Raw genomic sequence first — 12494 nt, 5'->3', positions numbered from 1 at the left:
AGGCTGGGCCATCTTGGGGAAGCTACGGGGATCAGGGCTCCGGGACCCAGCCATTCCTGTTATCCTTTTTCCCCAGAGTGGACGTGGACCAGGGGAGGCCCAGAAAGAGGCCTGCACCCAGGACGGCTCAAAAACCGTCGGACAGATCCGAAGCCTCCCCCAGGGCCAGGATTCCAGGCTGAGCAGCCATGCCCCAGGCGGGACTCAAGTCTGGGTAGCGGCCACAAGTCCAGGAGCAGCTGGATAACGTCCAGGGCGTTGGCATCAGGCAGGAGACCCGGCTGGACACGGGGCTGTCCGAGAGGCTGGGCCTGAACATAGAGCCAGGCTCCCTGACAGCAGCTTCTGGCCGTCTCACTCCCTGCAGAGGCCCTCACTCTTCCAGCCTCAACCTGGATCTCTCTCTGAATGTTGGGCCAGATGCACACCTGTCCTGGGGCCGGCGCCTCTCTCTCTCTCTCTCTCTTTTTTTTCTTTTGTTTGAGACGAAGTCACTCTTCGTTGCCCAGGCTGGAGTGCAGTGTGTGATCTCAGCTCACCACAACCTCCGCCTCCCGGATTCTCCTGCTGCAGCCTCCCGAGTAGCTGGGATTACAGGTGCCCACCACCACGCCCAGCTAATTTTTTTTTCGAATTTTTAGTAGAGACGGCGGTTTTGCCATGTTGGCCAGGATGGTCTCGAACTCCTGACCTCAGGTGATCTGCCCGCCTCGGCCAAATACAGACTTTTCATAACACAAACGCTGTGAGAGCTCATCACACACACAGACACTGACTAAGGCAACAACTAAAAGATACTGTTGGCCGGGCGTGGTGGCTCACGCCTGTATTCCTAACACTGTGGGAGGCCGAGGCAGGCGGATCACCTGACATCGGGAGTTCAAGACCATCCTGACCAACATGGAGAAACCCCATCTCTAATAAAAAAAATACAAAAAATTAGCCGGGTGTGGTGGTGCACGCCTGTAATCCCAGCTACTCGGCGGGCTGAGGCAGGAGAATCGCTTGAACCCAGGAGGCAGAGACTGTGGTGAGCCGAGATCACACCATTGCACTCCAGCCTGGGCAACAAGAGTGAAACTCCGTCAAAAAAAAAAAAAGAAAAACCAAAAGAAAGAAAGAAAGAAAAGAAAAAAGATACTGAGGCACTTAAAATGAAGTCCCTTGAGACAAGAAGTTGAAAAATGTTAGTAAATTTAACTAATGACTATAAAACAAAGCCTAGTAAACAAACAAAACTGAAATCGGAAAGCCTCCCCTCCCAAGATGGCGGGGAGGACTCTGCGGGTGCCCGGAGGAGGTCACTGCCTGTCATGGCCTTGGGGGATCCATGGGGTGAAAAGCTATAAACTTGGTTGGAAAAAACCCCTGCAGATCTTATAGCATTTAAAAACATTAAAGGCCAGCTGGGTGCGGCGGTGGCACGTGTCTGTGGTCCCAGCTGTGTGGCAGGCTGAGGTGGGAGGATGGCTTGAGCCCGGGCTACATTGCTACAACATTTTTTAAAGAAAATTAGGCCGGGCGCGGTGGCTCAAGCCTGTAATCCCAGCACTTTGGGAGGCCGAGACGGGTGGATCACGAGGTCAGGAGATCGAGACCATCCTGGCTAACACAGTGAAACCCCGTCTCTACTAAAAAATACAAAAAAACTAGCCGGGCGAGGTGGCAGGCGCCTGTAGTCCCAGCTACTCGGGAGGCTGAGGCAAGAGAATGGCCTGAACCCGGAAGGCGGAGCTTGCAGTGAGCTGAGATCCGGCCACTGCACTCCAGCAAGGGGGACAGAGAGAGACTCCCTCTCAAAAAAAAAAAAAAAAAAAAAAAAGAAAAGAAAATTAGTTGGGAGCCGGGTGCGGTGGCTCACGCCTGTAATCCCAGCACTTTGGGAGGCCGAGGCGGGCGGATCACGAGGTCGGGAGATCGAGACCATCCTGGCTAACACGGTGAAACCCTGTCTCTACTAAAAATACAAAAAAAAGCTAGCTGGGCGTGGTGGCGGGCGCCTGTAGTCCCAGCTACTCGGGAGGCTGAGGCAGGAGAATGGCGTGAACCCGGGAGGCGGAGCTTGCAGTGAGCCGAGATCGCACCACTGCACTCCAGCCTGGGCGACAGAGCGAGACTCCGTCTCAAAAAAAAAAAAAAAAAGAAAAAAAAAAGAAAAAGAAAAGAAAATTAGCCAGGCATGGTGGCACACGCCTGTGGTCCCAGCTACTCAGGAAGCTGAGGCAGGAGGATTGCCTGAACTGGGGAGGTGGAGGTTGCAGTGAGCCGAGATGGTGTCACCGCACTCTGGCCTGGGCGACAGCAAGACTCAGTCTCAAAACAAACAAACAAACAAACAAAAACAAAAAAAGAGAGAGTAAATGGCCGGGAACAGCTCAGACCGTGCTGTGGAGGAGGCAGGAGTGGGTGCCCCCTCCTGCCGAACATCCAGGCCTTGGGGGAAGCTACGGGAGGTGGGATGGAGCCCAGTGCAGCCTGGAGACAGGGTTTTGGGCCAGGCAGAGTCTGGAGCAGGGAGCGCCGGGGCCACAGGGGCAGTGGCACTCATACCTGTAGTCCCACCTGTGGTGGGGAGAGGTGGGTGGCTCCGTGAGCGGTGCTGGGAAAATCAGTAATTCCACATGGGAAAAATCAGGGCTGTACTTCCCACCACACACAAATGCATTTCCAATGAATTAATGGCTTCAGTGAGAAAAGCAAAGCTTTGTAACTTTTAGAAGAGCATATGTGAAAACATATTGAAGAGCTTTGAGTAAGAAAGGGTTTTTAAGGACAAGACCCCAAAAAACTCAAACTATAAGAAAGAAGAGATTAATGCATTTGAATACATTAAAATTTAACAATTCTGCACATGCTTTAACAAATGAAGCCAAAGGCCACTCACGTAACCAATGTATAATCACGAAAAATACCCAGCAGCCCAACAGGAAATGGGCAAAGAACTGAAACAGGCGACTTGCAGGAAAATCAAATGGCCCAGAAACATATTCGAGATGTTCCACCTAACTCGTAATCAGGGAAATGCAAATTACAATAAGAAGATTCCACATCACACTCAGCACCGTGGTGAAAACTCAATGTCTCCCATTGGGATGTTGGCCCGTTGGTGAGATGGGGTGTCTCACACCCGCTGTGCACAGCCTCCTTGGAAGGCATCAGGCAAAATCGAGGAAGTGGGAGACATCTGGGCCTACGATCCAGTGATTCCGCTCGCAGGAATATCTCCTGGAGAAATTCTTCCACCCTGCAAAAGAGGCTGCACTTGCAGCTTTGCTCTTGGAGGGGAGGGTCCAATGGCTGGGGTCAGTGCACGCCCCACAGAGTGACCTGAGGACAACCAGAGCAAGGCAGTCAACACAGGGGACAGCAAAGCCCTACATGAGCCAAAAACGTCCTCACGGAGGAGCCTGCGCTCTGTGGGCCACACATGACAGTACTGAAACCTAAACCCACGACATCACTCAGGCATCGGGGCTGGGGAAGGCGTCCACCTGGTAACAGAGCCCAGAGGCTTAGGAGGCCAGAGGGCTCAGACTCCATGAACCTGGGCCAGGAAGTGCATGGGGTTGGTTGGCCGTAATCTTCTGTCTTCTGTCCTCAATATTTAAAATGTTTTTTTATTTAAAAAATGTTCTTAATCCACATTAGTAGATTTCACTATCCTGGGGACAGCAGAAGAGGGAGGGGGACCCGTGGGCTTCCGTGAAGACGGGGAGGAGCTGCGTGGACTCCGCCCGCCGATTAGAAAGCGTGGGTCCCGGGCCTGGGCCCACCTCCCCAAGCTCAGCCTGGGGCCAGCTCTGCCGGCTCCCGACCGGCCCTTGAGGCTGCTCTGATCCTGCTGTGGCTGTCACAGATGCTGGGCCCAGGGCGGCCGCACCTGGAGTGTGGCTCTGAGGCCAGATCTGTGTTGTTTGTGTGTGCTGTGAGCATATGTGCACACCCGTCAGCGTGTGTGTGTGTGCCCAGCGGGCAGCCCATTCAGCTGGTGTGGGGTGTCGTCTTTTTTCTAGCTAAGACGCGGCTCTTCCCCATCGGGATGGGAATATCGGGACGCGGCTGATGCATTAAAGGCACCACGTGCTGCTGGCGTTGCCGCTGTCTTAATGGGCTTCGCTGCGCGGCAGGGCAGGGCTGGCAGGTGGTAATGAAGGAGACTGATGACTCCGTGGTTACAGTAACTGAATGGTTGTGTCTGGTCAGACTGTCAATGGGGGGCATGCCCTGCGAGCCAATGACTATGGGCTGCCTGGGTGGGCACAGAGAGGACTGAGGGTGTGGCGTCTCCCTCCTCTGCGATGCCAGGGTGTGCAGGTGCACCCATGTGTATCTATGTGTATGTGACGGCTGCACACACGCTTGCTGATGTGGGCTCACACGCACCCCTGTGTCCCAGGGAGATGGGGGCAGGGCCCACAGGGGAACGAAGCTGGGATGGGCGCCACCAGAGAGGCCGAATCGCACAGGGGTGGACACAGAACGGAGGCAGCGGCCGGCCCAGGACGGTCAGGGCCTGGCTGGCACAGCTTGGGGTCCTGTGCCCACGCTGTGCTCCTAAGGCCCTGGGCCAGCCTGGGAGCACCCTGGGTTCTGAGGATGCGCTCACTGGCCTGCAGGCACCAAGCTCCACCCGTCCCAGCCTGGACAGGGCCCTGGGGAGCCCACTGGTCAGGGACTGAGGGGACCCCTCTGCTGAGCCTCTCATGCTGAGCGGCCTCTGCGTGGTGCTCCCTCCCCATCCCTGGAGCTGGGCTAGGAACCTTCTGGAACATGCCTTCCACGGGACCCTCTCATGCCCTTGCATGACTGCACCTTGTTCCTGTGTCACCAATGAGGACATGGGCTCTGAGCCGCCGAGTGACCTGTTGGGGGCAGAGCTGGTGCCAGCCGTCCCAGCTTGAGGACTTGCCATAGCTTGGGACACATGGAGGGAAGGTAGGGGGAGGTGCTGAGGGGATGAGGGGATGAAAGGCAGAGCTGGACCCTGGGGCAAGGCCAGTGGCAGCACCGGGCTCCTGGACACAGCAGATGGCCCCAGGGAACTGGCCCTGCCCTGTCCTGCCCTGGAGACCCCTCCGCCTCCAAGTCCTCGTGGGCCTGGCTTCACGTCCCCAGCTCTTGCCCGGTGTGACGGGTGGGCATGGAGGGTGCCTCAGCCCAGCCCAGGGAGGACCAGCCACGCGGCAGGAAGGCGGAGGGAGTGCCTAGAGCCAGCAGGGCGGCCACCAACACCCCACACTGACGCAGGGACCGAGGCACCCGGGCCGGTTTCCAGGAGAGCCCGGCGCTGGCCCCTCCCTTAATCTTAGGGTTCCCGCCCAGGCAGGCTGGTGTGGGGACTGGGAACCAGCGTGACCCAAGACAGGTCGCCCGCGTGTCCTCTCACATCCGATTCCACCAACACCAAGGTTCCTTCGCAGGCTCCTGGGAAAATCCATTTTCCGCCTCTTTGGGCTTCCGGAGGCGTTTCCTTGGCTGGGGGCCCCTCACAAAGCCAGCAGTGGCCGGCCAGTCCCCTCACGCTCACCTCTGCCACAGCTTCCCTCTTCCACTTAGCAGGATGGGGGTACCCTGTGCCCTCGCGGGTCACCCAGGGCAGCCTCCCTGTTGAGGGAGCTGATGGACCGTCCACAGCTGCAGGTCCCCACTGCTGTGTGAACTCACAGGTCCCAGGGTGAGGAAGCGGGGGTCTTTGGGGCCGTCATTCTGCCGCTCACAGGTGGGAGCCTCCTCACAGGGCATCGGGACTCAGTGGCAGCTGGGGAGCTGCAGGGGCTGTGGGGTGCCCAGCAGGGCGGGCTCAGTACTGCCCGCAGGACCACCCTGCTGTTAGGGCGACTCGGCGGCTTGCAGCCTTCTCAGCTCAGTTCCTGTCAGCTGACCGGGACGGCCCTGCCCCGCCTGCGCTTGCCCTAGGAGCTGGGGGTCTCCATCCAGCAAGACTGCGAACGAGGCCACCCCGAGACCGGCTGCCACAGATCACATGCTGGCCCTGGCTGCTGGCTAAGGCCAGGGGACACCCTCCTTGAGACTCCCAGGGTGAGGCTTAGCTCCTGAGGACCGAGCGGCCTCTGCATGGCGCTCCCTCCCCATCCCTCCACCTCTCCAGATCTCCTGCCTGGCTCAATGCACATCCATCCTGGGCCCTCCCAGCCTTACCTGGCCGAGCCATGGCCTTGCCCACCTGCCTGGGCCATTCCCTCCTGACCAGGTGCGATCTGCAGACAGCAGTGTCAGCGTTGCATGGAGGAGCCGCGGCCGACGCCCACAGCTCGTGCTATGTCCGTAAGCTGCACCCAGTCCAGCCTGGCTGCTCCCCGTGTGAGCCTGAGCTTGCAGGCCAGAGGAGACGACCTTGGGCTTTGGCCCCAAGCCTGTGAGTCACACCCCTGCCCTCAACTCACCTGCCTCAGCTGCTCATGTGCAAAGCAGGCTGAGCGCGCTGACTTCAGCGGGTGCGAGAACCCTGGGAAGGCACTTGAAGGGTGTCAGAACCTGGCAGGTGCCTCCAGTGTGTGGGACAGTGTGCGCTGGGTGTGTGGGGACCTGCGGCAGCGCCCTCCGGCCACCCTCAGAGGGGCTGGTGCTCAGGGGGTGCCTGTCGGACCCGGGACCCGCCCCTTCCCCGCACCCGCCTGTGGGGACCTGCTTTCTGCTCAGAGAGAGGCAGATCCATGGTCGTCCATCCTGTGACAACCACATGCTCCCAAGCCGTGCCCATGGCTGTGCTCGTGGCTGTGCCGGCGGCTGGCAGGGGATGCCGTGGCCGTCGTGGGTGATGGATCAGGAGGTGCAGTCACGGATGTTTATCCTCCAGTGACCTGGTCTCTCCTGTGGCTGCGGAGGAGATGCACGTGGGTGTGATCGTTCGTATTGATCCATTTGGTGAGCTGCTCATTCTCCACGTCGTCCATGTTTTCACACAGGGTCCACTTTACGCTTCCAGGCAGGAGAGCGGCTGCACTGACTGCTCTGTGGCCAGGGAGGAGGGGACAGAATCGGCCCCCAGGGCCCGTGGAGGCAGGCTCTGTGGGCCTGGGAGGAGTGGGCGTCCTCTCACTCAGGAAGGCTCTAGAAGGGCCACCAAGAGCAGCCGCACCAAGGACCTCGCGGTGAGAGCAGCCGAGTGAGTCCCAACCTGATCAGACACAGTGTGAGGGGAGCCGGGGCCCCAGTGCAGCTGCCTCGGGCGACAGTGATCACAGGCCCGGCTGAGCCTGAAGATGAGGACGGGGGAGGGAGGGAGGGACTGGTGTGCACATAGGTGTCCATGTGCATGTATGTATGCAGGCGTGTGTGTGAGAGACACATACATGTGACATGCAGGCGTGTGTGAGACACATACATGTGATATATGCAGGCATGTGAGACATACATGTGGTGTATGCAGACGTGTGAGATACATACATGTGATATGTGCAGGCGTGTGTGTGAGACAGACATACCTGTGGGGTATGCAGGTGCATGTGTGAGACACACGTACATATGATACATGCAGGCGTGTGTGTGAGACATACATACCTGTGGTCCACGCCCATCTGCACACATCCCGTTACTGACGGTTAACTCAGTGGCCGGCGCACTCACCACCTTCTCACCAAGGCCGGCAACAAGCTGCTGTTCTGCACGAGGGCCTCCTCCCAGCCTCCCAGCAAACGAGGCCAGAAGCTTTGACACGAGGGTCTGGGAGTCATGGCTCCTCCAGGTCAGTGGTGCCCACAGCACTTACCACGCCGCCCACTGTCTCGCTCCATGCTGTGCCTGGCGCTGCATGTGTCCTAAGGCTCCTGCTCCCAACCCTGGTGCCACCGGGCCAGAGTCCAGGTGGAAGGGCGGTGTGGGGCATGTGTGTAGCCAGTCCCCATGGACAGGACTTCTGAGGGAACAAAGCCCCACTCCTTGGTCAGGGCCAGAAGGGCCCAGAGAGAGCAGCAGCCTCAGTTTACAGAGTAGGGAAACTGAGGCAGAGCAGGCTCAGGCCTTCTGTGTTGGGCCTGGACACCTGGGAGGAAGGCAGCCTCAAGGGCCGCTGCTGGGCGGGAACATGGGCCCGGCTTGGCACTGCTCAGCTGCCTCAGGCCTGTCCTGTCCCGGGGGGCGTCTACGCCTCAGTGGACCCACCAGCCTAATGCCTGGGCTGCTGGCCCGGGCCCTATCTGTGGAATGAATGGAGGAAGCAGGAGCTGGGCCCATGGTCTCCCTGCCCGGGAAGCCGCAGGTGGAGGGAAGGCAGAGGGTGGCAGGGGTTTCACCCTGGCCCCTGATGAGGGAGGGGCAGGAAGGACAGGGTGGCAGCTACCACAGGCTGCATGTGGGACTTTGCTGGCAGCAGCAGGCATGGTGCCACAGCTTTGGGGACCAGCTGGTCACCAGGAGTCCCGCCATCCCCTGGTGCCTGAGAGAAGCTGGGCCACTCGCCTGGGAGCAGCTCCTGGCAGCACCTCCGTGTCTGGCTGGGGTCAGAGCTGGCTGACTTTTCAGATTCAAGCCAGCCTCCCCAGGAGGTCAAAGGCAGCAGGCACGCAGAGGCGGCTTTGGACCTGGCGGGTGGCAGCCCTGCTCCCAGGGCACCTGCTCCTGGGTCTAACTTGTGTGGCGTGGGCCGCCCAGCAAGGGGCAGGGTGTGCGGGGCAGGTGCTGCCAGCCATGTGCAACTTAGGTATCCTTGTGGGGCTCAGTCACGGTGACTTGGCAAACAGGGCCCCCTGCCTGTGTCTCCAGAGGCCAGGTCAGCACCAGAGACCAAGACGGGGAATAAACTGGGCTTTAATGGGGAGGGAGGAGCGGATGAGTTCCCTCCAGGATGAGCTTGTTCTCGGCTGGTGGAGCGGAGGGGAAACGGGGGCTGGCTGGATGCTGGCAGACTGTGTGCACGAAGGATGAGCTTCTTCTCGGCTGGTGGAGCGGAGGGGAAACGGCCTGGATGGGTGCTGGCAGACTGTGTGCACGAAGGCCGACCGACCTGGCACAGGAACCGGCTGGAGAGTCACTCGTGACTTTAGAACACGGCATTCAACCGCACATCCTTGGAGCACCATATTCTGGTCAACAAGCTGGTCAGCGAGCTCCAGGCTTTCTGTAGCTCGTGGTATTGTCAGGAGAAAGTCATCCTCATTATTTTGAAAGCATATGATCTATACTATTGGATAAAGCAAATGATTATGGAATCAAGTTTCAGGATTAAAGGAGAGAGATGCAAATGTAAAATTAGTGGAATTAAGTAAAAATCTTGCTATGTTAAATTTGACCCTTTCCCCAACAGAAGACATTTCCTTAGCTACTAGCAAGGCCTAGACACAAACGTCTGACCTGTGGTCTCTGAGTGCTGTTCCCTTGAGTCCAGGCCTCCGGCGGGAGGGCAGGGCCGCTTGCTTTGACTGTTCCCAGGGTCAGGCCAAGGGGATGCACAAGGCCACACGGTGAGGCAGGAGTTCGGGTGGGACAGGGCTGTGGACTGGGGTGCCCACCCGTCCTGGAAAACAGGGCTGGAATGCCGCTGTCTGGGATGCCTCAGACAAGCTTGGTGGGCAACATGCTTAAGTGGGCAAGGGCCCCAGGACACGTCCACCTGTCCCGGAGGCACGTGAGCCCGAGATGGCACTGGCCTCCTGCCCGGGCACGTGAGCCTGAGATGGGGCTGGTCTCCTGCCCAAGGCATGTGAGCCTGAGATGGGGCTGGCCTCCTGCCTGGGCACGTGAGCCTGAGATGGGGCTGGTCTCCTGCCCAAGGCACGTGAGCCTGAGATGGGGCTGGTCTCCTGCCTGGCACACTCGCTTCTGGCCACCCTTTCAGACATGCTTTCCAGGGGCAGAATGTTCTGGGTAAGTTGAGGCCAGACATTGCTGGGCTGACTGTTACTTCCCAGAGGCTGTGGGGAAGAGGCAGCCTGTTCTTCTGAAAATTGTCCAGAAACTTCTGGATTCTGCATGTGGCCCCCGTGCATCTGAATTGACCCTGCTAAGTAAATGCGACGTGGGTGCGCCCAACACTGACAGCACACGTTCCTGAGGTTTCTGCATCGGCCACGCCTGTGGGCTCTGGACCTGGGTCTGGGGAAAAGCTGGCGAGCCACAGACATGAGACGGGGGCCATGGGGCAGGTGGGGGTCTGGGTAGAGACGGTGATGGGAGGGAGGGTTCACTGGCTGAGGGGCCGGTGTGGAGATGACCCGGAAGGTCTGTGCGATGGGGGGTGAGGCAGGGTCACAGCAGAGCCGCTCCACGGCCGTCCGTCCACACACTTTCTGTGACACACGCTGATGGACACACAGTAGTGAGCAGGGTGGCAAGTGTCCCCACAGCGGGAGCTGCCCTCCTCCGAGAGTGGCACCAGGAGATGCCCAGGATCCATGGGACAGGGCTGGTTTTGGGAGGTTTGTGAACCCTCAGCTCCTCCCAGGAGGCCCTCCGGGCAGCTGCCCAGACCTATGTGGACTGGGAGACACTGGCTCACGGGTGAGGCACAGGCACGGGCGGATGAGTCTGCCGCAGTCACAGGCCTGGGCACAGTGTGGGACGGCCCTCGTTCCTCCAGTGGAGTCTTTATTTCTTTTTTGGGGGACACCTCCGGGACCCACCCTGGAGAGCCTGGTAACTGCAGGGCACTGTGGGGCGGGAGGTGCCTGAGCACGTGGGGCTGGCCGCGAGGTCGGTGGTGACCAGGCAGACATGGGCACGTGGGGCGGGCTGCGAGGTCGGCGGTGACCAGGCAGAGGTGACATCAGGGACGGTCTCCTTGAGCTGCAACAACTGGCCCAAGGTTGGGGACCTCATGTGGTGATTTCATCCCAGTTTTTGTTCTACGTGACCTGATTTGGGGCATTCAGGCTTAAGGGAGGCCAGGTCTCAGACAGGCCCCCGCGGTGCTCGGTGTGAGGGAGACGTCTGCTGCTCCCCGCCAGACCCGCAGTCCAAGTGCCCAGCCCCTGGTGCGCGGGTCACGAGGGGTGGAAGCGTCTGATGAGTGCCTTCTTGTCAATCTTGCCCATCTGGTTCCGCGGGATCTCCTCCACCAGCACGAGCTCCGAGGGCACGGCGTACGGGGCCAGGACATCTCTGCAGAGACAAGCACAGCCTGAGATGCGTTGTCCCAACACTGCCCAGCGATAGCTCAGGTGCCCAGCAGTGTGGACAGGTGCCCCTTGGACGCTGCAGCCTGGCCAGGCGCCTCGGCCATCCTGAGGCCTGGCATGCGTCCTGGGCAACCGCAGCTGTCTCTGCCCTAGCAGCCCAGGGTGGTGACTGCAGGAGGTGCCCAGCATGCAATTATCACTGGTACCACAGAAGTCATGGTGCATGCAGGCCTTGGGCGAGGGCACCCGAGGACAGGCCTGCACAGAGTGGCCTGTAGGGCAGAGGGACCCCCACACTGGGCCAGGCATTCCAAGACCCCGCACTGGAGCTGGAACGCCCCATGTCATTCTGTGGCCGGTTCCCCTTCCAGAGGAGGCACGTGGAAGGGGCTGGGGAGTGGGTGGGCAGGTGGGGCAGGGGCAGCCTGCCCTGCATGGGGTATTTGAGATGGGAACAAATGCCCCACAGTCCTGCAGACACAAGCCCGCATGGCAAGAGGCCTCACAGACCCCCACACAGCAGGGACAGCCCCTAAGGCTTGACACCTCCACTCAGGGTCCCCTGTGCCCATGGCCAGAACTCGGTGGGTGGTGCCAGGGCAGTGGGCGGGGCTGATGCAGGTGGGTGGGGCCAGGGCGGTGCCAATGCAGATGAGCAGCCGAGGGCAGTGGGCAGGGACAAGGCGCTGGGATCGGAAGCTGAGACTGCAGTGGTGCTCGGTGCTCCTCCGTTCACCATTAAAGAAAGAAGGAAAGGAAGGAAGGAATGAGATTAACCCCCAAAAGGGGGGGACAGCTGTGTGGCCTCCGCCCACCCAGCAATACCCTGAAGGCAGCGGCCACACTCCAGTTGCAGGAAGGGCTGGTTCAGGGCGTCCAGGCTGACACTGAGACGTGTCAGAAACGAACTTGACGGCGATTGTTCAGGTTACTGTCCAGCGGAAAAGTCCAGAAACCAAGTGTCGTGGTTTCTTGACGCTTTTTGTGGATAAAGCATCGCCTGCCATCCAGACGTGGCCAGAGACCCAGCACAGACCCCTGCCCACCTGCCCCTGCCCGTAGGCCTCTCGGGGCGGAGGTGCGAGTCGGCCCAGCCCAGTCCCTCCCTCCCCAGGGGCAAGTGGTTTGACGTTGGTGTCGCTGTCAACCTCGACCTCCACATTTCCAAATTGCTTTTTTCTTTTTTTCTCTTTTCTCTCTGGGACAGGATCTCACTGTTGCCTGGGCCGGAGTGCAGTGGTGCAGTCACAGCTCACCAAAGCCTGGACTTCCTGGGCTCAGAGGATCCTCCCAAAGTGCTACAGACATGTGTCACCACGCCCGGCTCCAATTTTCCTATCAAATTTATTTTGGCATGTACATATTTTATAGTTATATAAAACTATTATAGGTATTTAAATGGAGGTGTAATTTACACCCAGC

At 59.2% G+C, this 12494-nt stretch overlaps 1 protein-coding gene across 8 annotated transcripts in view; it reads right to left on the bottom strand.

Annotated features, from left to right (window-relative positions):
- Positions 1-2815: 2815 nt before the first annotated feature.
- LOC105488855 (acyl-CoA synthetase family member 3) overlaps positions 2816-12494 on the bottom strand; it is a 71456-nt gene continuing 61777 nt past the window's right edge. For 2 of the 8 annotated variants that reach the window (XM_024795065.2, XM_011753327.3), the window contains exons 10-12: positions 9310-11055; positions 8963-9139; positions 2816-7876 (exon numbers count right to left, since the gene is read on the bottom strand). In XM_024795065.2, coding sequence (XP_024650833.1) covers positions 10938-11055 — 118 coding nt within the window. In that variant the 3' untranslated portion in view covers positions 2816-7876; positions 8963-9139; positions 9310-10937. Of the gene's footprint in view, positions 7877-8962; positions 9140-9309; positions 11056-12494 lie in introns of those variants that run through there. The other 6 variants (XM_011753325.3, XM_011753324.3, XM_024795061.2 and 3 more) reach the window with 5 other exon arrangements.

The sequence above is a fragment of the Macaca nemestrina genome, chromosome 18, assembly GCF_043159975.1.
Source record: "Macaca nemestrina isolate mMacNem1 chromosome 18, mMacNem.hap1, whole genome shotgun sequence".
In the NCBI taxonomy this organism is placed as follows: Eukaryota; Metazoa; Chordata; class Mammalia; order Primates; family Cercopithecidae; genus Macaca; species Macaca nemestrina.
Note: the sequence above shows the minus strand (reverse complement) of the source record. Positions and strands in the feature narration are given on the sequence as shown.